The 26,420-nt window shown below is 40.8% G+C and overlaps 1 protein-coding gene across 1 annotated transcript in view; it reads left to right on the plus strand.

The window, feature by feature from the left end:
• Positions 1 to 26,420, plus strand: part of LOC117820167 (transmembrane protein 163-like) — a 153,804-nt gene that overhangs the window by 94,309 nt on the left and 33,075 nt on the right. Inside the window, exons 5-7 of the mRNA XM_034693848.1 lie at positions 8,795 to 8,838; positions 12,590 to 12,681; positions 18,653 to 18,749. Coding sequence (XP_034549739.1) covers positions 8,795 to 8,838; positions 12,590 to 12,681; positions 18,653 to 18,749 — 233 coding nt within the window. The remainder of the gene's footprint in view (positions 1 to 8,794; positions 8,839 to 12,589; positions 12,682 to 18,652; positions 18,750 to 26,420) is intronic.

A 26,420-nucleotide genomic window follows, 5' to 3' on the forward strand; every position in this document is an offset into this window, starting at 1 on the left:
AAGAGCAGACATAAGTTGCATTTAGTAATGAGGTCTAGTTAATGAAGAAGCCTTCCAAATGAGTTTGTACGCAGAGACACAGAGAGGGGACATCTGTTCCTGCTGGAATATATTTTAAATATAGCTAAAAAACACTGTGTGCCTGTCTATGTGTGTGTGTATGTGTGTGTGTGCCTGTCTATGTGTGTGTGTATATGTGTGTGTGTGCCTGTCTCTGTGTGTGTTTGTGCACAAAGTGCTTCTTTAGTGAAAGTGTTGATAACCACTCCAGCTGACTCACAGCACTGCTTCTGAAGACAGAGGGTCAGACAAACCATTTATATTTTAATGAGAAATTCCTCACAAAGAGGCAGACTCACATGGACTGATTTTCAGAAAACTGGTAAATATTTTGAATGAATTTTGTACTTTCAGCCTGTCATCATCTCCTTCTCCTTGATATGTGCCTGAATCTGTTAATCACATTTGCTTAGGCAGCTCTGAGAGTTCATGGTGATTCAAATAAAGCTGCACAGTCCTCAAAGCTTTTTATGACTGCGGATTCGGGATTTTCCAAAACATGTTATCATATCTAATCATTCATTTCTACCATCTAATTCCCCTTTAATGTTGACTCCATGTGATAATGCAATCCATCATACTTTATCTACAGAGTTATGAGAAAATGTCACACATGGACTGAAAGTTGCAAAAGAATGACATGCCCCCCCCTGACCACGGCACGCTGGGGTCACAAGTTAAGAAGACAAAGAGAAAAGTTGGCCATGGAAAGATTTGAATTTCTCGTTGTAATGGACACAGATATTCCAGGATACAGTTGTATAGCTGTATGTGAAACCACAGAATGAGGTTAAACCCATGGCAGGTTAGGGGTCAGTGCTTCTCATCCTGCAGGTCTCAGCTCTGAACTCTAATCAGATGTGGTGTTGGAATGTAGACAGTCACACATAGAGGCTTTAAGTTTAAGGGCCAATTATTATCAAGATTCAAGACCCAACACATTACCTATATGTTGACCTTAAATCACAGCCAAGATCCCACAGAGGCTTTTTATGTGCTAAGGTTAACATGCAGGACCATCATTTTGAAGAACGAATCTCTTAGTTTTTCATGAACTTTTCAATCACAAATTATACATTTTGTTTCCATAAAAGCATATTTACTTGTAACCTCTTTATAGCAAGTGTGAATTTTTGATCAAGGGAAGGGATTAAGTGGCCCTGAACAAAGCATTAAGCATTAACACTACCCACCAAAGTGGGATTATGTATGTCCAAGGCAGATCTCTAGAGCAGAGCTGGCCTTATAATTAGACACAAAATAAGCAGTACGGCTTTCAGACACATGGTGCACGCTCTTACTTGTAGGTTTGCGCTTGCGTTTAAGCTTGTTCATACAAGTTGTACCCCATAGGAGCTTTATGCACCAGGGTTTTCGTTTTTTTGAGCTAACAATCTGCTTCTCTGCTCTTCGTTTTAAGAGAAATAAATGTGTTCCTTTTGTCTGCAGTGCTGAACAGATCTAATGATCTTAAAGTATCTGGCTGTTTTCGAAACTATACTAGCAGTACGTACTGATTTGGCCAAAATTCAGTATGTAGTATGTGAAGAAGAGCAAAATCTGCAGTATGCCAAAATTCCCCAGATGTCTGCTGATTGGGGAAAAGTTCACAGTATGCATCGGACCAGTCTGCCTCACGTACTGTTTCCCACAATGCACAGCGCTCGTTCCACTTTTTCTTTAATCTTCTCTTTTGAAGGGGGGAACTCAGTTTTTATGTGCTGTGAAAATTATTAAATTCCTTACAAACCACTTCTTAACTTTTTAAATCATAAGTGATGCTAAAGAAGCAGTTTATCTATCAACTTGGCTGTTGTTTACTTCTGCTAGTAGAAACCAGAAATCCAGTGAGGTCTGGCTCAGCATGCTGCAGAACAGATCAAACAGAGCAGTCATACTACAGACTAAATTCAATCCCAGTATGTTGTAGGCAGTACCTACTACCTACTACATAGCAGGCCGTTTCAAAAACAGCCTCAGGCTCATCTGGGGTACTGCCCTCTCTCCCTCCTTGTTTCCTGCAGGCAGTGAGCTAATCAACATGATGCACATGTGAGACAAATTAACATGAGAATAATTCACCTGCATTCACCTTATTTCTTCAGTGTGGGGGTGCACATAAAGACAGACTCAAACCACTGCTACCTCATCCTCAGTATTGCACTAATGTACAATTTCCCTCTGCTTCACAACTTCCATTTGCACTGTTTGCACTGCTCTGGCGATTTTATATTTATATTTGCACCTTTTTCTATTTTCACATTTTCTATAGATATACACTACCGTTCAAAAGTTTGGGGTCACCCAGGCAATTTTGTGTTTTCCATGAAAACTCACACTTTTATTTATCAAATGAGTTACAAAATGAATAGAAAATATAGTCAAGACATTGAGAATGTTAGAAATAATGATTTTTAGTTGAAATAATAATTTTGTCCTTCAAACTTTGCTTTCATCAAAGAATGCTCCCTTTGCAGCAATTACAGCATTGCAGACCTTTGGCATTCTAGCTGTTAAGTTGTTGAGGGAATCTGAAGACATTTCCCCCCACGCTTCCTGAAGCACCTCCCACAAGTTGGATTGGCTTGATGGACACTTCTTGCGTACCATACGGTTAAGCTGCTCCCACAACAGCTCAATGGGGTTGAGATCTGGTGACTGCGCTGTCCACTCCATTACAGACAGAATACCAGCTGCCTGCTTCTTCCCTAAATAGTTCTTGCATAATCTGGAAGTGTGCTTTGGGTCATTGTCCTGTTGTAGGAGGAAATTGGCTCCAATCAAGCGCTGTCCACAGGGTATGGCATGGCGTTGCAAAATTGAGTGATAGCCTTCATGATTCAAAATCCCTTTTATTTTTTACAAATCTCCCACTTTACCTGCACCAAAGCAGCCCCAGACCATCACATGACCTCCACCATGCTTAACAGATGGTGTCAGGCACTCTTCCAGCATCTTTTCACTTGTTCTGCATCTCACTAATCTTCTTCTGTGTGATCCAAACACCTCAAACTTTGATTCGTCTGTCCATAACACTTTTTTCCAATCTTCCTCTGTCCAATGTCTGTGTTCTTTTACCCATATTAATCTTTTCCTTTTATTGGCCAGTCTCAGATATGGCCTTTTCTTTTCCACACTGCCTAGAAGGCCAGCATCCCGGAGTCTCCTCTTCACTGTAGACGTTGACACTGGCGTTTTGCGGGTACCATTTAATGAAGCTGCCAGTTCAGGACCTGTGAGGCGTCTATTTCTCAAACTAGAGACTCTACTGTACGTGTCTTCTTGTTCAGTTGTGCACCGGGGCCTCCCACTTCTCTTTCTACTCTGGTTAGAGCCTGTTTGTGCTGTTCTCTGAAGGGAGTAGTACACATCGTTGTAGGAAATGTTCAATTTCTTGGAAATTTCTCGCATGGAATAGCCTTCATTTCTAAGAACAAGAATAGACTGTGGAGTTTCATATGAAAGTTCTCTTTTTCTGGCCATTCTGAGAGTATAATCAAACCCACAAATGTGATGCTCCAGATACTCAACTAGCTCAAAGAAAGGCCAGTTTTACAGCTTCTTTAACCAGCAAAACCGTTTTCAGCTGTGCTAACGTAACTGCACAAGGGTTTTCAAGATGTTTCTAATCATCCATTAGCTTTCTAACGTGATTAGCAAACACAATGTACCATTAGAACACTGGAGTGATGGTTGCTGGAAATGAGCCTCTATACACCTATGTAGATATTCCATTAAAAACCAGACGTTTGCAGCTAGAATAGTCATTTACCACATTAACAATGTATAGAGTGTATTTCTGATTCATTTAATGTTATCTTTATTGAAAAAAACTGTGCTTTTCTTTCAAAAATAAGGACATTTCTGAGTGACCCCAAACTTTTGAACGGTAATGTATATATATATGTTTATATTTATGTCTATTGTTTTATTTTATTGTATTGTATTTAAACGGAGAGAAGTCAGACAAAATTTAATTGTACTTGTACAACAACAATAAAGCTGATTCTAATTCTAATGTATCTGGCATGATCATGGCCTCAAGTTTATGGGGGCGGCAGTAGCTCAGTCTATAGAGACTTGACTACTTGGACAAGTTTGGAAATTGGACTAGTAGCTGGAAAGATGTTAGTTCATTTCCTGGGCACTGCCGGGTTGCCCTTGAGCAAGGCACCAAACCCCCAACTGCACCAAACCCCCAACTGCACTCCCTCAGAGCTCCTCCAAAACGACGACCCCCCACGCTCACATGCACGAGCGCCGCTGACTTGCAACCATATGATGGTGACTGACCAGTCCTCACCAAAACATTCTCACAGTGAAAGTTAAAAACACAAACAAACATGGCTGCTGTTAGTACTCACAACTGTCATTCTAGCATTATCCAGTTGTACTGGTGACACGATATCAGGAGAAAAGTTATAACACATATATAATACTGTAACAGCTCTACTGTTTGTTGAACGTGTTCAGTGTAGATGTTCTTAATTCCTACAGTGTTGACGGTTAGTGAAGGCATCAGGAGAGGTGTAGAGTGTGTGAGCTGGAGAGAGTAGAGACAAGAGAAGTTCTTCATTCATTCAAACATTGATTGTTGTTTTGTTGGTTGGCGTGATCACGGCCGACAGTGACCGGTTATTAAAACTCAACGTGTTCACGAACCGGCTCGTCATCCCTACAGCGTCCAGACGGACGCTACAGTACATATACATTTTCTGTAGGACTTACTGAATGTCATTTATTCTTTTGCTTGTCAGAGGCCCCGTGGTGAGAGCTTTTTAGACTCTGATCCAGACTACAGTCCTGAGCAAAGACCCTCATCGGGTCAGAGGGGACAGGCCTGAGGTTGAGTGAGAGGGGCAGTCAGTAGAGTCAGGGGAAGCAGAAGCAGGAGACGGGGACTCAGAGTGCACGCCGGGGAAATGTACACGCAGGAGGCGGGCAGAACAGCAGGACGGGATTTGAATGGTTTAAAATTTTGGGACCCAAAAAAGGCTGATTGGTTGGTGTTTTCCCAGGTTTACTCTGGCTGTAGATAGCAGCTTTTTTTTTACCTCTTTTTTAAGAACACATTATGTATTGATTACCATCAGGACATAAAGATCATTTTAACCTGTATAACAAAAAGTGGATCTAAATCTGATTACCAACCCCAGCTTTAACCGACAAAAGGAAATGTGTAACTTACAGTGCAAGGAGGAGTCTGATTATTCTGTGTCGACATGAACACTCTCAGTTTGGCGTAATGTACGGGCTCTCCAGATGGGTCGGAGTGCTTATAGAGCTCCGGAGAGTCCTCTAACCCTCTGTTTGTACGTGACAGAGAAGACAATCAAGAAAGAGGGTGTGTGAGTTAGAACGAGAGTGTGCGTCTGGTTTTTTTGAAAGACAGAGAGACACAGGGACAGCATATGTGTGTGTGTGTGTGTGTGTGTGTGTGTGTGTGTGTGTGTGTGTGTGTGTGTGTGTGTGTGTGTGTGGGCAGTCATGTGTTATCCACCCAGTCAGACTGGTACCATCTGCCTTGTATCACGGGTCTATCTAGGACTGCCCTCTCCTCTTGGGGCTATTTAATACCTTCTTTCATCTTTCACATATCACTCCTGTATCTGCTCACCTCTCTTTCTGTCCTCCTCCTCTTTGTTGTCATCTTCTTTTAATGCAGCTGTTGTTCAGGTGTGGGCTACTCTGTTTTTGCATTAGTGATTCTGTAAGCATCTGACGAAAGGAAAGGGTATTTATAACTCTTCTTTAAATATTTGTAAAACACAGCGTCATTACAGGTCTGCCATTGTGGAGCAGCACACTCTCATCAAACTGAATAAAAGACACATCATCCAAACAGGCGACCACTCGAGGATATGACAGGAAGCACTGAGACAAGAAAAGACAGATTTATGTGTCAGCGCAGTCGGAACCTTAGTGTGTGGGAGAAAAGAGAGGCCAGGAGAAAAAAACTGGGAAAGGGGGCAAAGACAAAGGATGAAGAAATGAAGAAAAAGGAGGATGAAGATGAAAGCCCCGGTTCAGACCAACTCCCTGCCTCGCCTTATATGTCCTGTTACCATGGTGATTCAACTGCCGATATGCTGTCCCCTGAGACTGAAAACACAGAGGGAGCGAGCCAAAGAGAGAGAAAGTAACACAAGGACAGGCAGAAGGGTAAAATAACAGCACAGGTGTGCCAGACGAGGGCTGCACTGGCAAGGCAAGTTTATTTATAAAGCACCATTCACCATTACAGAGTTAAAAACACAGACCAGAACAGTGCAATCAACAAAAACATACAACACTTCAAACATTTCCATTTTATATGCAGCCAGTTATGTTTGATCTACTCTCTCTCTCTCTCTCTCTCTCTCTCTCTCTCTCTCTCTCTCTCTCTCTCTCTCTCTCTCTCTCTCTCTCTCTCTCTCTCTCTGTACTTATGGAACTTAATGTACATAGTAAATAGTGTTGGGTCTTATTATTTATTTAAATGAGGTCCTGTTCTTTCACTGCTATGAAAGAACAGGACCCTCTTTGCCATTCATACCTCTTTTCAACCAACGTGAACCGGGTTCACAAAACATGAGAAACCAGTTCTCAATTGGCTCCGAACCGGCCCTGAAAAGGGCCTTGGTCAAAAAGGGGTGTCAGTGAACATCTCATGCCTCCGGGCCAGGCTCTGTGAAAGTTCTTGTGCCAAAATTAAATTTTCCATGAAATGTTGCATTTGTGGTATTGAAATTTTGCATTCTGCAGATAAGCACTCCTTCAGGTCCCACCTCACATCCACTTGTATTATTTCTAGATAGACTTTATTTGTTGTTCTCACATTCGTATTCACATATTATACTCAGTTGAGTGATCATGGAATAATTGGACCCCCTCCCTAGTCACCCCCCCCCCATCAGGATGTAAAGTCAGGGTTCACAATATATCACTGAAAAAAAGAAAAAAGAAAAGAATGCCTAGCTGACCAAAACCTCAGCTAGAGGCAGGTACCCCCTTATCCATATCAACATATATCTGCCTGCACAGACATGCACAAGCACAGGCACGTCCACACAAGTGCACACATATACATGCCCGCAGAAACACACAAGCATACATACATATACATCTACACGGGCGCACACATTGACCCACATGTCAAAATACACACCAACAATACAAAATTGACCAAACAAAATTGGAGAGGAGGCCGCTATACACAAACTTCTGCCAAGTCAACACAACGTCACTTGTATTATTTCTAATACAATTGTAGCCCATCCTCTCTGTCATATTAGCTCCCTAGTTTGGAGGCCGGATTTTGGTCAGCCCATGGGTCGATGAAGGGCCTTCAATAGGCTTCAAACAGGGTCCAATTGGGTACTAACCCAATTGGAACCAATCTGGTGTCTGTGTTAGCTGATAAGCATTTCTCACGTTTGTAGATTTCCTGGATGGCCCAACACCATCTGAAGCCTGCTCTGAGCCCACGTCAAGTTCAAGCCTCTTTAACTAATTAAAGGCCATGTATGGATTTGCCGTCTTACACGGGTCAACAGTAGGCTAACTAGTGTGAACACAGTGGAGCATGTAGCTGCTTAACACACATTGAATTTTGGACTAAGAGCTTAACACAGATTGAATGGTGGACAGAAATCAGTGATGTGTCCATAAAACACGTCTTCAAAAGGATGCTAATGGATAAACTTCAGATCAAACATGTCAGTGTTGTTTGAATGGGTAGTTGAGAGACCCATAGCTTGCCCTGACAGTCAGTTCATGAAGATTTGAATGATTATTGTTGGTATGAAACAACATGGTTAAGATTTATCGTGTCTTTATTTAGTATGATAAGAAACTGATTCACTCTCCACCGGTGCCTTTCTGTTTTTAAATGTGACACTAATACATCTGTCATAAATGGCAGGCCTTGGACTGCCTACTCTGATTCAAATCTCCTAGTATTCAAATATCTAGTATGCCTTTACCATCAAGCCAAAAAACTAATAGCATCAGTGCCCTATAGAAGCTTCGACGTTTTATAAACGTTCTTGTGTTTTAAATGTGTAAATGGACTTAAGATAAGAGATATGACTGGTTACCCTTAAGTACAGAGCTGGTATAATTGACCTATTTTTAGTATATATATAGTGGTATTTCAGTTAAGCTGCCAATATAAATTAACCACTGTATAAGACAACAAAAGAAAAGAAAATAACAGGTAGAAAATGTCCCAAAAAATCACAACCAAGCTCTCAAAGTGTACAGTGCTGGTACTGTTTCTCTTGACGGTCTTTAAACTTCTCTTGTTGGTTTTACATTATCATTATCTTTCAGAACGTGTTTTCATTGAGAGCATTTGATCCTAATGAACTGAACCATGTTCCTTTATATGGTATAATCTTATTCCTATAAAGTTACATCATGTGTTTTTAATTATGCATCATTAACTTGTGTTTTTCTGCAAACAATATGCATCATTTGTACTATACATGAGGCATTGGATGTGCAGCTAAACATATTGCATCATTAATGAAACTGGTTAATACAGGTTTTTGTATTCAGCCATATTAATGACTCCATATCAGCCATATTAATGACTGTCCATATCACATCTGTTACTATGCCATCAAACTGACCCGTGACATGAAAACTAATCAATCAGTGCTAACTCCTCTCTCTCTCTCTCTCTCTCTCTCTCTCTCTCTCTCTCTCTCTCTCTCTCTCTCTCTCTCTCTCTGTCTCTCTCTCTCCACAGCTGTATCATTCATGAGACACAGCGCATCCGCCTTTGGATTTGCCGTGAGTCCAACCTTCATTTCCTACTTCCCGCTATTTCCATTGATCAATTAGTCATAACTTTGGGGCTCTGTGATTTATTAATGAGTGGTGGTACCAAAGTGTAATTGGTCCTTTTGTCTCCAAGGTAACAGGGCAAAGAAGAGGGACTGGGCATAGAGTTAAATATCGCAGTGCCTTCTGTGTTTGCTAAAAATATCTACAGGTTTTACCCAAACAAAGCTCTCCATCCCTTCATGTTAATAATTAAGTGAAAGTGATTGAGAGTGTGATGAGATGAAATAGTAAGACTCAATAAAATGTAATGAAATGAAAGCATCCATGACCCCAGTGAGGGGAAACTTGATTAGCATAATTTGATTAAAATGTTATAAACCATAATCTGCAGTGTTCACTATCTCTTTATAAGAGATTGGATTTTAATTAGCGAGTGCTCTGTTGTCGATGACAGTTTTAATGAAGCAGCAAGAAGACAATAAACGGATTCAACCCAACATAAGGGTCAGATCTCAGGAGCTGATGCTCCATAGCATTAGCAGCTATGATAATGAAAGTTGGCTTTTTCTTGTAGATGTACATGAGCGTTATATAACTTGATAATTATAATCCAGTGGCGCCTGGTGTAGTTTTCTCCAGGGGGGGCTATAACTCCAAAAAAGTACAACATGTACTAAGGTATCACACCACAGAACTTAAAGGTGACATATCATGCAAAATTGACTTTTTAATGGTTCTCTACCTGAAATATGTTTCCCTGGCATGTCTACAAACCCCCCGAGAATGAAAAAAATCCATTCTGCCCCTGTTCTGATTTCTCCACCTTTCTGTAAATGTGTGTGAAACGAGCCGTTTCAGACTTCCGTGTTTTTGTTACGTAACAACAATATCCGGTCTGTCACGGAGTCAGAGCTCGGAGCTTGTTCAGCCCATAGACTGTATAAAATAATACTGAATCCCTCCTCTGTTTTTCATTACCTGCACAAATGTGTGCTAACAAGGAGCTTAGGAGGGAGGCATGCTAGTTGTAGGCTGTCTTAATAAACACAAAGGTCGGTTTTACTCCCCACGTCTGCAGATTTGAAGATCTAGTGGATGATTTTTATTTATCATGGATAAGTGCTAGCGCTAGTTAGCATAGCTACATGTCGTAGCTGTGTACCAAGACACACGTCGACATACTGTCAAATAAAACAACAAGAAACACAGAATCTGTGAGCAATCCTTCAGAAAGGTCCTGCTGCCTTTCTGGCAGAGGTCGGTTTTACTCCCCACGTCTGCAGATTTGAAGATCTAGTGGATGATTTTTATTTATCATGGATAAGTGCTAGCGCTAGTTAGCATAGCCACATAGCTACATGTTCGTAGCTGTGTACCAAGACACACGTCTACATACTGACAAATAAAACAACAAGAAACACTAAATCTGTGACCAATCCTTCAGAAAGGTCCTGCTACAGGCACCTCTCCATCAGGATCAGATTCTGGATCAGATTCAGAGGGTTGAAGTAACGCGATCTGTGAGCAGCCGTGTATATTCAGCCAACATGTAAACATTAGATCAACGTGCTGGACAGCCGAGGCACATCCACTTCCTGAGGGGGCGTGGTCAGAGAGAAAACAGAGTGTTCTGAGGAGGGCTGAAGAAGAGGGTTCTTCAGGCAGACCAAAATCTGATTTCAAAGTGTTTTTTTGAGCATAAACTTTAAAGACATGTTTTGGGGACCTCTTAGACCAATATATATTGATGAAAAAAGCGTGATATGTCACCTTTAACCCAGTCTATTATTTTAGATAGGATGTGCCTGTTTTTATCAACCTCCTCATTGACGGATCCCTCACCTGTAGCCTTCATCAAGCTGACATGAAATGTTTCTTTTCTCAAACATGGCTCGTCACAGTTCATTTTCCATGTGGATCCCAGTTTGTTCATGCTTCTTTGTCTTTTCTGAAAAGTGCTTCAAATCAGTAATACCTGTCTTAATCCATGCTGGGTCCCATCCAGCTGCATTCAGCTCTGGACGCAGGGAAGGTGCACCCAGACATGGTCCTATCTCTTGTGTTGAAGAGGTGCTAATGCACATATACAACTTTTAACCAGAGTCTAAACCACGTCACCAATCAGACAACACAGATGAACGTAACAACTTTACTCATCATTAACTATAATATTTATCTTACTCATACATATATTTCTTTTTAATTAAATTTTTCTATGTCAGGTAATGTGGTGGGTGGTGGGGCGGCACCCTAGCGCCCTCTATTGGCCAGCCGCCACTGATAAGATCCTGATCCTGACATAATTTAACATGTAGCTTTAGGGGGCATACAGCTTTCTGTAAACCTCTTAAGACAGGAAAACTGAAAAATGCATCTTGAAGTCATTCATAATGTTGATAAAGACATTGATCACTTGCCACACCCTGAGGAACAGAACACCTAAAGGCAGTCTCATGGTCAACCAATACATTTTAAAACAGTTCATGTGTGATTTGCACCATAGCAAGCATGAACTGGACCATGAACTGATATTCAGTTAGTTCAATGAACAATGATTTAAACACACTGGATTTTAATTTATCTCCATTCTTTTACACACAGATATGATTGTGAGTCATGCAAGGTGTGGAAGAGTTCATTTGTGAATGTAGTTTTCAGGAGCATTAGAGCCGCACAGATACAGTACCATGACACAGCATTTATCACATTCCATTAAAAGAATGTTTTAAATACATCAGACAAAAATGTGTTCAGACAAAGACAGTCAATGAAACAGTTAATAGTTCATGAAGCAGCTTTGACACCATTTTCCTTTTGTGATATTATGCTACAGTAAGTAAAAAGTCTGATTAAGCTTCTGTAATAACTTGTCTCTTAAAGGGTTGTTGTTTTTTTGTTGCTGTGTTTGTTCTGAAGGGGGGTTGAATGAGGTATTTTTTGTCATTGTATTACCTGCTGGAAATGCAAGTCAGCCCTGGCATGGACTGGCGTGGAAGCCAGCCTGCAGATGGGGTCAAGTTTACCACTGATTTGATCTCATTTCAAGAAAGTCCAACATAAACAGGAATGTCTGTGTAAGTGCAAACTTTACAAATTTCAAAGAATTTCAGCGCCTTACTTTGCTCTCAGGAAGCCCGTTTGTTTTATCACTATTTTTGTAAGCAGCACATAAATGTGTTCCTCTTCCTGCAGTGCACTAATCAGCTATTCCAATCCATGATGTATGAGTCAACTTGACCTTTGTTTAGTACACTGGTATATTTTACATTTTTGAGCACCAGTTTGACAAAATTTTAATCATCAAATACTTGCTCAAATTAATCATCTGACACAGTAATAGCAGTAGAGTTTGAAATATCAGCTCAGTCCTCCTTCAACAGCTATAGCATTTTGTATTTTGATATGTAAACACATTGTGTACCAAATCCCACTCCTGACAGCAGTAGCTCTCTCGTCACTGTTGTTGTCAAAGTCAAACTTTGCTCTAGCTCTATTACTGGCATTAATGTTTGAGTTGGACTTTCTTAGAATAATCTAAATAACATGAGGGAGCTGACCCGGCCTGCAGTAGCCTGGCTTCTACGCGATACTCCACACAGGTTCTCAACAAAGGGGCAGAGCTGACCGGCATCCTCTGTGGCTCATACACTTACTACTGACAAGTGCCTCATTCAATTCCACCTTAAGAAGTCAAAATATATGAGTATACCTTTAAGATCCTCTCCCCTCTTGTTCTGTTCCTGTTCCTGATGTATAGTTCGATGCCACGCTGGATGTCATGTCATCATGCATTGTCATCTGGCGCTACAGCAATGCAGCAGCTGTGCACTCTGCACACAGAGAGTATATGTGAGTACAGAAAACATCCTGCTGAGTTTAATTAATGTGTGGTTAATGATCAATCTTTGTAGTGTGATGCAATCTGGGTGATATTTCCTCTTTTACAACAAAGTAAGACAGCTTTGTATTGAACTCCCTCCAATGACCTCCTGTGTTGATTTTGTCTACCAATTCCCCTTAACGTGTTACTTTCAACAATACAACATGTGGTTGAATTGAATAATCTAATATAGTTTTCTACATTATTAGATGGTGTAAATTTGAATAAATAATGTTGTTTTTTAGAATGGTTTTGTCAGGAGTCTAATACCTAGTTTCACTTATGAAAAACTATGCCACAACACAGTGATTGAAGTTGTATTGATGTTATTAATGACGTATAGATCTAGGAGGGAGAAGGAATAGATAAAGAGAGGAAGAGGTGATTTATCTGGGCCTTTATGGATAGATTTGACCAAGTAAAGAGGAAACTTAGTGCAGGGAAATATGTCTCTCAGGTGTTTCTACCCTGTTACTGTGAGAAGTGAAGAGAGATGGAAAAAATCTTGTTAGATGACAAAAATAAAATGCCTTGAGGGGTTTTCTGTCCTCCAGGGGCCTCAACAAAAGCTCCACATGCCCCAGGGCTTAAAGTATCCCAGTCTGTGGACTCTACTGCAGGGATGGAAGCAATCCTGACAAAGATATGTCCTCATTTTGTGTTAAAATGATGGTGGAGAGTTATTGTTTATGATCTGTCATACTGCAGAAGTCCAGCTGTGATCTTGTTACTGAAATAGATAGCATATAAAAATAATGTGTGTACTTTGTAAGGTAGAGATATTGCATTGCTGGATCTACTCCCCCACATTGTGAGTGTTTCAGCTAATGTGATAAAAGAAAATATGACAGGATAAGAGACTGCCACATTACTGACTCTGAGGATGGGGAGCCCTGTCTTTTAAGGCTCTCATGTATTTGACACACTGCTGGAAACATCAAATAATCTGATATCTTCTTTTGAAGGTTAGCGGGAGTCAAACAGATATAACTAAATTAAGTCGCTCAATGTGTGTCAGTGTGCATCACTGCTAAATACAAGCCTGTCAGTGCATCACTTTTCAAGCCTGCTGCAGATCAGCTGGGTTCATCCAGCAGCCGTCAGGTTACACACAGCGCTGTTCTTCTGAAAACTGAACAACTGCTTAGAAAAGAGGTGTTTTATATGATGAAGACAGAGCTGCTGCTTCACCAGCCACACATGAGTGAAACCCTGCATTGCAAATTTAAGTCCCTTTTGCTATAAATAGACAAAATTTGACCTTAAAGTTTCACAAATGTCACCTGGCACTTGAGGAAGATTGCAGTTAGATTTTCTGTAGTTCTTTTTTAAATCTGTGACAGGTGAAACTTGTGAACCACCCCACATGAGATTTCTTTTTTAAAATGGCTTATGTAAAACACACGCATATAATAGAAATGCTGGGGAAAAGTTCAACAAAAGTGTTTGGATAAGACAGAATGAGATTGTAAAGGTAATAGAAATCACACTGACAGAATAGAAACAGTGAAAAAAAGGAGACACAGAAATATTAGGATGTTAGGATGCTTTCACACCTGAATCTTCTGGGGGAGATGTTCCTTGTGTTTAGATCTATGTTAACACAGCAAACACACTTCAGTGTGAAACAAAACAAGCGAGCCTAGAAGGGATGAACTCAGCTCGCCTTAAGTTGAACCCTGGAGAGGGTTTGATAGCAGTGGGATAACAATCAACCCAGCAACTGGAACAACTAGCCATTGACCCATCACACTGATAGTGTTCTGGTATACAGTGGATATCAAAAGTCTACACCCCCCTGTTAAAATACCAGGTTTCGTGATGTAAAAAAATAAGACCATGATAAATCATGTCAGAACTTTTTCCACCTTTAATGTGACCTATAACATGAACAATTAAAATGAAAAAATAAAAAATTTTAGAGGGAAGAATAAAAAACTAAAATAATGTGGTTGCATAAGTGTACACACCCTCTTATAACTGGGGATGTGGTTGTGTTCAGAATTAACCAATCACATTCAAACTCATGACAAATAGTAGTCAGTATCCACCTGTCATAATTTATAGTGACTTTGATTAATCCCAATAAAGATCAGCTGTTCTAGGAGGATTTTCATCACATGTCCTCAGTTCATCTTACAGCATCTTACCACAGAGAGCTTCCAAAGCAGCAGAGGGGACTCATTGTTGAAAGGTATCAGTCAGGAGAAGGGTACAAACATGTTCCAAGGCATTAGATATACCATGGACCACAGTGAAGACCGTCATCATCAAGTGGAGAAAATATGGAACAACAGTGACATTACCAAGAACTGGACATCCCTCCAAAACTGACGAAAAGACCAGAAGAAGACTGTTCAGGGAGGCTTCCAAGAGGCCTACAGCAACATTAAAGGAGCTGCAGGGATTTCTGACTAGTACTGGCTGTGTACTTCATGTGACAACATCTCTCCTATTCTTCATATGTTTCTGCTATGGGTAGGGGGGCAAGACAGAAGACTTTTCTTATGAAGAAAAACATCCAAGCCCGGCAACATGTTTCAAAAACATACATGAAGTCTCCCAAAAGCATCAAACGTTTTATGGTCTGATGAAACCAAGGGTGAACCTTTTGTCCATAATTCCAAATAGTATGTTTGTCATAAAAACAACACTGCACATCCCATAAAGAACACCAGACCCACAGAGAAGCATGGTGGGGGCAGCATCATGCTTTGGGGCTGTTTTTCTTCAGATGGAACCAGGGCCTTAGTCAAGGTGGAGGGAAGTATGAACAGTTACAAACACCAGTCAGTTTAACACAAAACCTCCAGACCTCCATTAGAAAGATGAAGATGAAGAGGAATTTCACCTTGTCACACGACAACAAACCAAAGCATACATCCAAATCAACAACAGCATGGCTACACCAGAAGAAGATTCAAGTTTTGGAATGGCCCAGCCAGAGTCCAGACCTGAATCCAGTTGAATATCTGTGGGGTGGTCTGAAGAGGGCTGTGCACAGGAGATGCCCTCACTATCTGATGGATTTGGAGCTTTTTTGTAAAGAAGAATGGGAAAATATCACCACGTCAAGATGTGCCATGATAATAGAGTCCTACAAAACAAACAGAGTGCTGTAATAAAATCAAAAGGTGCTTCAAACAAGTATTAGTTAAAGGGTGTGTACACTTCTGAACCACATTATTTTAGGTTTTTATTTTTTATTCTTCCCCCTAAAAGATTTTAATTTTTTTCCAGTTGAATTGTTCATGTTATAGGTCACATTAAAGGTGGAAAAAGTTCTGACATGATTTATCTTGGTCTCATTTTTTTACATTAAAAAACCTGGCATTTTAACAGGGGGGTGTAGACTTTTGATATCCACTGTAAATAGGTGCAGTAATTCAGCTACTTTGTAGTTTATATTACAACTGATAACATAAAAATAACTATTCCAATTCAATGCCAGCAAAGGTCAATAATGCATTGATCTCACCGCTACTCCAAGTCAACCCATAGCTCATATTGTAGATTGGTTAACTTGCTAATGTTAGTTAGCGTCTTGGAGCTGGCTTCCCACAATTCAAACTTTGACCCGTGTGAATGCCATTTGTTTAGACCTGCGATGGTGTGTGCTATGGCCAGTTTTACAATGTTGTGGTGTGAACACAACACAGGAAACCGCAAGTATGTGTATTTCATCATTTGAATCAGGATAAAGCAAACAAGCAGGTTTGAAAGCATCCAAAAACCAAATTGAATATGGTTGAGAGTTAAAGACAGTCAGGGATGGAGAGTAACGACTCTTATGTCATCTTGTCAATAAATGCATTTTTGTTTTGCATGATATTCTTTTCTAGCTGAAACTTCATTCAGAATCTAGATAACTCTAAAATTTACAAACATTTCTTTCAGAGATCCATTCCTTAAAAAATATGCAGGCTTGAAAAAGTTGCCTTTTCTCACTGAACTCTGGCAGCCTCATTAGAACAACCACCATCACTAAAGGATAGACTCCACTGCACCTGTCAGACGCTGTGTCTCTGTACTGTAGTGAGATAAATGGGATGCACATATTGTAATTTAGGCCCATACAGCAGAAATGTCAGAAGAAATGAATGATCAAGCATTGTAGAGGTGATGCATACTTTTATCGTTTTGTTTCTGCCAGAGCAAGGGAGTGTACATTTGCATCCTGTCACCCAAATCCATACAGCTGTATCTTGTGGTTTTCATAAATAATTAAGTGACACCCAAATACAGCAATGTACTCATCAACTCTCAAATCAGGCATAACAAAGTTCTTTCCATGCTTACTCCAGTCACTGCTGCAACAATATTCATGATTCATGGGCATAGTGTTGTGATGCTAATCTTATGATTAGCCTGTGAAAATAAGTCTAACATTTAATTTGTGTATGAAAAAAGATGCATCAAAAGATCTACACACCAGTGCTTTGACATTAATTCTTATTATTGAAATGTGTTTTTATGATTTCAAAAAGTGGACACAAGTGGTGAAAAGACACATTTCTTTTATTTATGTTTTTTTTGTGGAACTGCTCCTTTAAAGGTGACATATCATGCAAAATTGACTTTTTAATGGTTCTTTACCTGAAATATGTTTCCCTGGCATGTCTACAAACCCCCCGAGAATGAAAAAAATCCATTCTGCCCCTGTTCTGATTTCTCCACCTTTCTGTAAATGTGTGTGAAACGAGCCGTTTCAGACTTCCGTGTTTTTGTTACGTAACAACAATATCCGGTCTGTCACGGAGTCAGAGCTCGGAGCTTGTTCAGCCCATAGACTGTATAGAATAATACTGAATCCCTCTCCCGTTTTTCATTACCTGCACAAATGTGTGCTAACAAGGAGCTTAGGAGGGAGGCATGCTAGTTGTAGGCTGTCTTGATAAACACAAAGGTCGGTTTTACTCCCCACGTCTGCAGATTTGAAGATCTAGTGGATGATTTTTATTTATCATAGATAAGTGCTAGCGCTAGTTAGCATAGCTACATAGCTACATGTCGTAGCTGTAGCTGTGTACCAAGAAACACGTCAACATACTGATAAATAAAACAACAAGAAACAGAATCTGGAAGGTCCCGCTGCCTTTCTGGCAGAGGTCGGTTTTACTCCCCACGTCTGCAGATTTGAAGATCTAGTGGATGATTTTTATTTGTCATGGATAAGTGCTAGCGCTAATTGGCATAGCCACATAGCTACATGTTCATAGCTGTAGCTGTAGCTGTGTACCAAGACACACGTCGACATACTGACAGATAAAACAACAAGAAACACTAAATCTGTGACCAATCCTTCACAAAAGGTCCTGCTACAGGCGCCCCTCCGTCAGGATCAGATTCAGAGGGTTGAAGTAACTCAATCTCTGAGCAGCCGTGTATATTCAGCCAACATGTAAACATTAGATCAACGTGCTGGAGAGCCGAGGCACATCCACTTCCTCAGGGGGCGTGGTCAGAGGGAAAACAGAGTGTTCTGAGGAGGAATGAAGAAAAGGACTTTTCAGGCATGCCAAAATCTGATTTCAAAGTGTTTTTTTGAGCATAAACTTTAAAGACATGTTTTGGGGACCTCTTAGACCAATATATATTGATGAAAAAAGCGTGATATGTCCCCTTTAACATTTCAAAGAAGTAAAAAAAAAAATCCCAGTTTTTAAAATTGCCAAAGGCTCTACCACTTGTAGCATTTAGGACATCTTGTTCCTGAAAACGTTGTTTGATTCTTCAGTGCAGAGGGGAAAAAAGTTACGCCTCCCTGATTCAAATACAAGAAAAAGAAACAACTGAGAGAAAGTATGAACAATGTTGTAGCCTTTGTTCTGATATTTGTTGTACTTTCCTAAACCTTCCCGTTGCAGGATTTACAGAAAGATCCCACTCACTGCTGCTGACTCCTAACTTTCCACTCTGTGTTTGTTTGTGTGTCTACAGAGCATGTGTAGTTCTTGGGATTGTGTTTGTTCTCTCCTCCCTGTGCATCCTGGGAAAGGCCATCCATAACCTGGTAATGGGATTGCCTCCACAAGTGGTAAGATCTCACACACAGCCACAGACACACAACCAGCACACTCTTTTTGGGAATTAATAATTCATTTAAATGCTGACATGAAGAAGTCTGTGACAATGTGATGCGCTGCTTAGGTGTATGTGGGGATGTTTAACTTTGCTGCTGTTCTTGCTGGTCTTGCTCTCACTAGTAACCTTTACCTGACATTTTTTGGCCCAAACTTCACCCCATTATCAGGGGCATGTCTTGACTTCTTTTACTGGGTGAACTGACTTATCTAGGGATGGTATTAAAGTATGTGCAAACACAGTTTATTAAATTGTAATTGTGTAACCCTTACATTTCATTTGGAGTATTAATTTAAAGTACTAACATTGGAAGAATGTGCAAAAATAAAAGCCAATGCTGGCCAGTTGCAACATATCCTATGTTGGTGTTTTTGACATAAGCCCCACCTCTCAAATAACCAGCGACACTTTGGGATTATGGGCTAACACCATGGGTGGCCAAACTGATTTCAATGGGGACCCATGTAAGCATAGTCAATCAAACAGATACACAGACAATTGAATAATGCTGTAGATCAGAAAAGACAGATGAAAACAATAGATATCTTCAATCGGGGCAGAAATAGAGCTGTGGAGACTGGAGCACTTCCATATTTAGATCTGTGCAACGCCTTCCTGTCACCATCACACCTACACATGGGGCCTGAGACAAGACCCATGTGTGATAGACAGAGAGGGGAAACTTCGTGGTCATAAGGGAACACTGGCGCACATACTGTCTGGGAGCAAAAAATCTCTAACCAAAGGATGGTATATGTGGCGCCCTGACAAAGTACTTCTGCCCCTTGCTGACACGATCAAGCAGGAGAGATGCAAGAGGAGGCCTTCCAGCATGAGGTTGAAGATAGCCATCACCTTCATCAAATAAGGAGCCAGGCCTTCCTCAACCAAAGGACAAAGCTTAACCTCCAGCAATCTGCCAGGTCCTGGGAGATGAGGGTGGATGTGGGGAAGAGGCTGCAATTCCCTGAAGTGGTGCACACATCCCTTCACCCTGAAATTGTATTATGGTCAAAGGACGACAGGAAAATAATTATGGTTGAAGTGACCGTGCCATGGGAGGAGGGGTGTGAAGAAGCCCATGAGAGAAAGGACTTGAACTACCAGTTCCTGGTTAAGGAGTGCAAGTACAGTCATGGACGAAAGTATTGGCACTCCTGGATTTTTTCCAGAAAATATACAATTTCTCCCTGAAAATTGCTGCAATTAGAAATGTTGTTGGTGTACACATGTTTATTGCATGTATTTGCATTGGAACAACACAAAAACAGAAAAAGCCAAAATTGACATAATTTTACACAAAACTCAAAAAATGGGCCGGACAAAATGATTGGCACCCTTTTAAAACTGTGGGTAAATTTTTTTATTTCAAGCATGTGATGCTCATTCAAACTCACCTGTGGAAGGTAACGGGTGCTGGCAATATAGACATCACACCTGAAGCCAGTTTGTATAAAAGTCCACTCAACCTTTGTGTTGTGTGCCCGTGTGTGTCACACCAAGCATGGAGAAGAAAAAGAAGAGCCGAGAATTGTCTGAGGACATAAGAAGCAAAATTGTGGAAAAATATGAACAATCTCAAGGTTACAAGAGCATCTCCAGAGATCTTGAAATTCCTTTGTCCACTGTGCGTAATATAATCAAGAAGTTTATAACCCATGGAACTGTGGCTAATCTCCCTGGATGTGGACGGAAGACAATAATGACATAAGAATGCAAAGTAGGCAATTTAAGGCTTGGTGTCTTGCACTATGACATTCAGGCAATGTGGACTGCCGGACCTGGGATCATCTTCTGAGTCAATAATGGAGGTTTCTTGTGCCTTTAGTAGGGGTGCAACGGATCAAAAAACTCACGGTTCGGATCGGATCACGATTTTGAGTCACGGATCGGATCATTTTTCGGATCAGCAAAAAAAAAAAAAAAGAAGACAAGACAAATATAACTTTGTCCTCCATTTATTTTGTAAAACCCTTGTAAACTTTTGCCCATTAAATAAAAACAACAGTCAACTCAAAATGTACTGCATGTGCAAAGCACCCTATCTGTGGGCCCAGTCCTGCCTCATTCACTGCATTTCATGGCATGGCAAGTGAAGGAGAAGAGGAACTTCAATTCACTCCATTCTTCTTTCATTTGCTGATTTTCACCGTCCACTTTTCTTTGAGCTGCAAACTGTGAACACACCGTTTTCATGCATTCTAGGGTCCTACAGCTGGCAAAGTGCCAACATGCGAACTGCTCCAGAAAGGAAAGTGAAAGTTAAAAATTGCACTAGCAGCAGTGGACTCTAAGGCTGTTTCTGAAACGGCCTGCTACATACTACTTACTAATGTAGTAGGCAGTAGGTATTGCCTACTACATACTGTGTTTGAATTTAGTCTGTAGTATGACTGTTCTGTTCGATTTGTCATGCAGCATGCTGAGCCAGACTTCGCTGGATTTCCGGTTTCGGAAAGCGGAAGTAAACAACGGCAAAGCCGATAAATAAAAAGCTTATTTAGCATCCATTTATGATTTAAAAAGTTAGGTTTATATGTAATTTGATAACTTTCACAGCACCCAAAAACGGATTTCCTCCCGTCAAAAAATGAGGAAAAAAAAAAAGCAGAACGAGCGCTGTGCATTATGGGAAACAGTACGCGAGGCAGACTGGTCCAATGCATACTGAGATATTTTCCCAAATCAGTAGACATCCGGGGAGTTTTGGCATACTGCAGATTTTGCTCTTGTTCACATACTACTTACTACATACTGAATTTTGGACATATCAGTACATACTGCTAGTATAGTAGGCGATTTCGGAAACAGCCTAAGTGACCCAGTAACAGCCTGTCTGCGTATCTGACATGGAGACAAGTCCCGGTAAACACACGGTGACCCGACCAAAACACAGACTGAAGGAATAACAGTTCGGGGGCCACAAATAGGCGGCTGGATGCGGGGCGCGTATTGACGGTCTCTGATCTAGTGTGTGCGCAACGGAGTTTCATAACGTGGCTCAAGCACATTCAGCATTCACTGTATTTCACAGGGAAACCAAAATGCTCCCATACATGTGACTTAAGAGATGCAGGAGGTTTTTCAAGTCCCTCTGCTCCTTCACTTGCCATGACAACAGCTGCGCTTGACAAGTGAGTGTGGATTGAACATGCGGTCATCACGTGAACACGCGCAACTATTTTCATCAACCGATCCGCGGACGACGTCCGTGCCGAACCGTGGAGAGGCATCCGTACGGATCACGGATCAACGATGATCCGTTGCACCACTAGCCTTTAGCCACCCCATCCTTTCGGTGCTTACTTATCCTTATGAATACAAACTTTACTCATTATGCTGCTTTCTCCCTCCTCTTTCACTCTCCTCGCTCGACTCAAATCTCTAATGCTTGGCAGATAAGGGGGAGGCAACTTTAAATGGTGTGTCTGCCAGATAATTCCCTCTCATTTCACCTAAATCAAAAGGGATTTTTTTTTTTTAATACTTTATTTTTGTAAACAGGCATAATTAGAAAGCACAGCTCAGTGAAACAGAAACAATAGGTCATCTATACATCGTAGTTATAATAGTGGAAATACAGTCAGTTCATACAGTAATGGTTTATTAATCCCTCAATGCTACGTACACAGTCCATTTTTCCCAGTAATGCAAACATTTTTCTGTTCTAAGGTTTAGTGAGTAGGTCATCCTTTCCATATTTTCAATACTAGACATGATTTCTATCCATTCAGTCTCTGTTGGAGGATTGGGTTGCAGCCACTTTCGTGTCACGGCCTTTTTGCTAGCTGTTAATAAAATCTTTATCAAGTATTTATCCTTAACTGAGAGGTGGGCTGTGATGTTACCTAGATAAATTGATGAGAATGAGCAGTCAATCCCTGCTCCAAAAATGTTTTGTAATGCCTTAATTACTCCCCCCCAATATGACTTGATTTTTGGGCAATTCCAAAATATGTGAAAGTGGTCTGCCAGCTGTTCTCCACACTTCCTCCAACACAGAACGTTTCCAACCTCAGCTGTTTGTATACATTTTGTTTTTAGGGTTACAAAATACCTCATTACGGCTGCACGGTGGTGCAGTGGGTAGCGCTGTTGCCTCACAGCTAGAAGGTTCCTGGTTCGAATCCCCGGCCGGGCGGGTGCCTTTCTGTGTGGAGTTTGCATGTTCTCCCCGTGCATGCGTGGGTTCTCTCCGGGTTCTCCGGCTTCCTCCCACAATCCAAAAACGTGCACAGGTTGATTGATCTCTCTAAATTGCCCTGTAGGTGTGAGTGTGTGCATGAATGGTTGTCTGTCTCTCTGTGTTAGCCCTGTGATAGGTTGGCGACCTGTCCAGGGTGTACCCTGCCTTCCACCCGAAGCCAGCTGGGATAGGCTCCAGCCCCCCGTGACCCCTAACGGGATAAGCGGTCGAGATAATGGATGGATGGAAAATACCTCATTACATTACGCCAACAGAAATCCCTCCAAAGACCTGAGCTGGTGGAAGTGGACTGCACAGAACATACATTTAGCCAATCCTCCTCAGAAATAACAAGTCCAGATTCTTTCTCCCACTTTAATCTAACCTTGTTTGTTGTGTGTGTCTTTGTGGATTGAATCCTTGAGTGTAAAACTGAGACTAGCTTCCTTGTGCCCTTCCCATTGTACATATCAACAAAGATATCAACAAGGTCAGAGTCAGATTTCTCTAAAGGTTTAACCTCCTTATTGAAATAAGCTCTAATTTGCAGGTATCAGAAGAAGTCAACTTTTGCTAGTCCATATAAATCAGATATTTTTTTAAAACTGTCAAAAGGGATTATTGATGAAGTGTTTTTTTAAATTGACTGTTGGGTGTTTTTTTTTAATGATAATGTTTTTGATTGTTAATGAGTCAAATCTGTCTGTTCAGATTTTGCTGAATGCAGTATCGTTTTTCAAGATTTGCCAATGTAATAACAGGGAGCTGTTGAAATGCTGCTCAACAATATGAACAATGTGTTCATGACTGAAAAGAAAAACAAGAACATGTGTATGTGTGTGTGGGGAGGGGGGGGAGAGAGAAAGAGAGAGAGAGACAGAGAGAGAGAGAGAGAGAGAGAGAGAGAGGAAAATTTAAATAACTCTGCAGACTTGTCCTGCACACACATGTTCAGATTCATGAATGTCACAGGTGCAAACATGACAAGTTTCCACACATTATTATTATTCAATACAAACAGAATACATGTAGACACTGAGCAATGCACAAGCAATCGCACACTCCATTCATGTCGGTGAGAGAGGTATCTTTTTATAGCCCTCTGCTGGGGCTCTTTTGACGTCAGAGTTTTTGTCTCCCTGCACCTGACTTTTGTTTCCTTTTTTTCTCTCCCTGACACAGACACACACACACACACACACACACACACACACCGCTTTATTTTTAATGTCAACATCACCCTCCCCAACGTATGTCTCTCTGGAGGTGTTAGACTATGAATAAGGTCCTAAAATAGTTTCATCTTTCGGTTGCTGGGGTGTTTGGGGAGTGTCCAGTGTATCATTTCCAGTTCTGTGCTCTGAACCCGAGGATTTGGTTTGTGAATGACTGAACCTCCACCATCTGTCTGTTTCAAATACCAGGAAGAACAGCCAGATTTTTCACTCCAAAAACACCTAGTTCCTCTTTAATTCCCTGTAATGTCATTTGAAAGTATTGAGTTTTTCTGAAACAAGATTGGGTTGTAGATCAGAGAATGCACTCAAATCCCAAACATACATCTGTGTTTAACCATCAATGTTTCCCAGCTGAGCTCAGATTACTCTCGATTTTCAGAACAGCAGTGAGCTGAGAGGAAATTTGAAACTGTTGCGCCCTTTAACAACATCAGGGAGTGTGTCTTAAGGTACCCTGTGGAGTCTTCCTGTAAACAGACATAAATGTGGTGGTTTTATACCTCAGGCTGAGCAAATGTGATGAAAATATTTCCTTCTCAGTTATACATGAAGCAATTACAAAAAGCAGACACCTTTGTTTACCATGTTCACATCTGCAAGCAGGTTAACATTATCATCGCAGCTGTTGAAGGTCTGCTAGAATGAGAATTATGCATCCATGTTGGTGTCCATCAGATACAGACAGAACCCATACCTGCCTCTGCTGGTCAAAACGCAATAGGTAAAGTTTAAAGAAGAAGAAAAATCTCCTTGCATACTCTTTATTGTAATGCATCTAATTTTGACATGTCTGTTTTAAAGCTTTAGGTTCAACTAGATTTAAACCCTAAGGACTATATTTGTCCAGTGGTAAATTTGGTTTCCCTCTAAAACCAATGAAATGACTTTAAGATATACAGGTTAATACCGGCTAGCTATGATGTGTTGCATCATATAGCAATCATAGACTGTACGTAGTATCCGTGGCGTCACCCATCTGTTTCTGAAGCGCTGTTTTGAAGCCAATCATCGGCGGGAGCCATATTGGAAATGCTTATTGCAACCTAACTGCTGTTTGAGGTAAAGAGGCGGGCTTTGAGCCTCCTAGCCAACAGCTACAGGGTGGCTGCCTGTCAGACAAGTCAGTCATGTCCTTATTTGGGCAAAACTTGTAATCTTAATATCTTCTGAGCTGTCACGTTATAAAAAAATTCACCCCTGTACAGTGTGTGCCTTTAGAGAGATTAGCTATCCAGACCAAAGGTGTTTTGTGAACCAGGCTGTAAACATGTTTATTAATGCTGCAATGATTGTCTTCTTTGAATTGGTGTGTATGTGGTTTTCAGTGTTTCTGCAGCCAGCCTCAAGCAGACGATCAGTGAACTGCAGTTTATAACACTTCCGTAGGTGCTTCACATTTTAATGCTTGTTAGCAATGGGTGTTTCCTGTCCACACAGCATCCATCAAATATGCTCTCTGCTGTGATATAAGTTAACAAAATCAAACAGATTTTTATATTTAGGTGATTATTAACTAATTTAATACTAAGGATTATCCCCTTTCTGCCAGATGCCACTTAATTCTACACACTGTACCTTTAAACCTAATAATAAACCAATGCACTATTGGCTTTTTTCCCCTGATGATGTAAGTTGATGAAAATTCATAATAACTGCAATGAACTTAAATATTTATCAAAGCTGATAAAAGAGGCATATCTGGGCCTTAGTTAGAAACCCTCTCTTTGTGCTTACTTTAGACTTTGAAAGACTACATCATCAAATAAGATGAGGACTGAAGACAGGGGTAGCAGCACCAATGGTTCAGAAAACATATTCACATATCTCAGACCTCTGACAAATAGATTGGTTATGACTGAAACTTTAACAAGATGAGAAACAGAATCAGAGTTGAAGGCAAAGTGAAGATAAAACAGAAAAACAAAGTGTTGACATTCTTTTGGACATAAATGAGATTTCAGAGAAGGTTGCAGACAGACCCGGTGTGTGTCTTGATCACTTTGAGGTGCCTGTTCTGCAGTGTGAAAATGGACTCACTAAAACCCCTTTGACCACAAATAAAAAGAGATAAAGTCAAGTGACTGCAGCCAACACAGAAGCAAGTTGAAGGCAGCAGCCTTTCCACAGACTGTTTGATGCTCCAGTGCCATTATGTTAATGGACACTCTGGGTGTTAGGTCTCAGAGGAGCCGCCTGACAC

Source organism: Notolabrus celidotus, chromosome 10 (assembly GCF_009762535.1).
Source record: "Notolabrus celidotus isolate fNotCel1 chromosome 10, fNotCel1.pri, whole genome shotgun sequence".
Taxonomy (NCBI): Eukaryota; Metazoa; Chordata; class Actinopteri; order Labriformes; family Labridae; genus Notolabrus; species Notolabrus celidotus.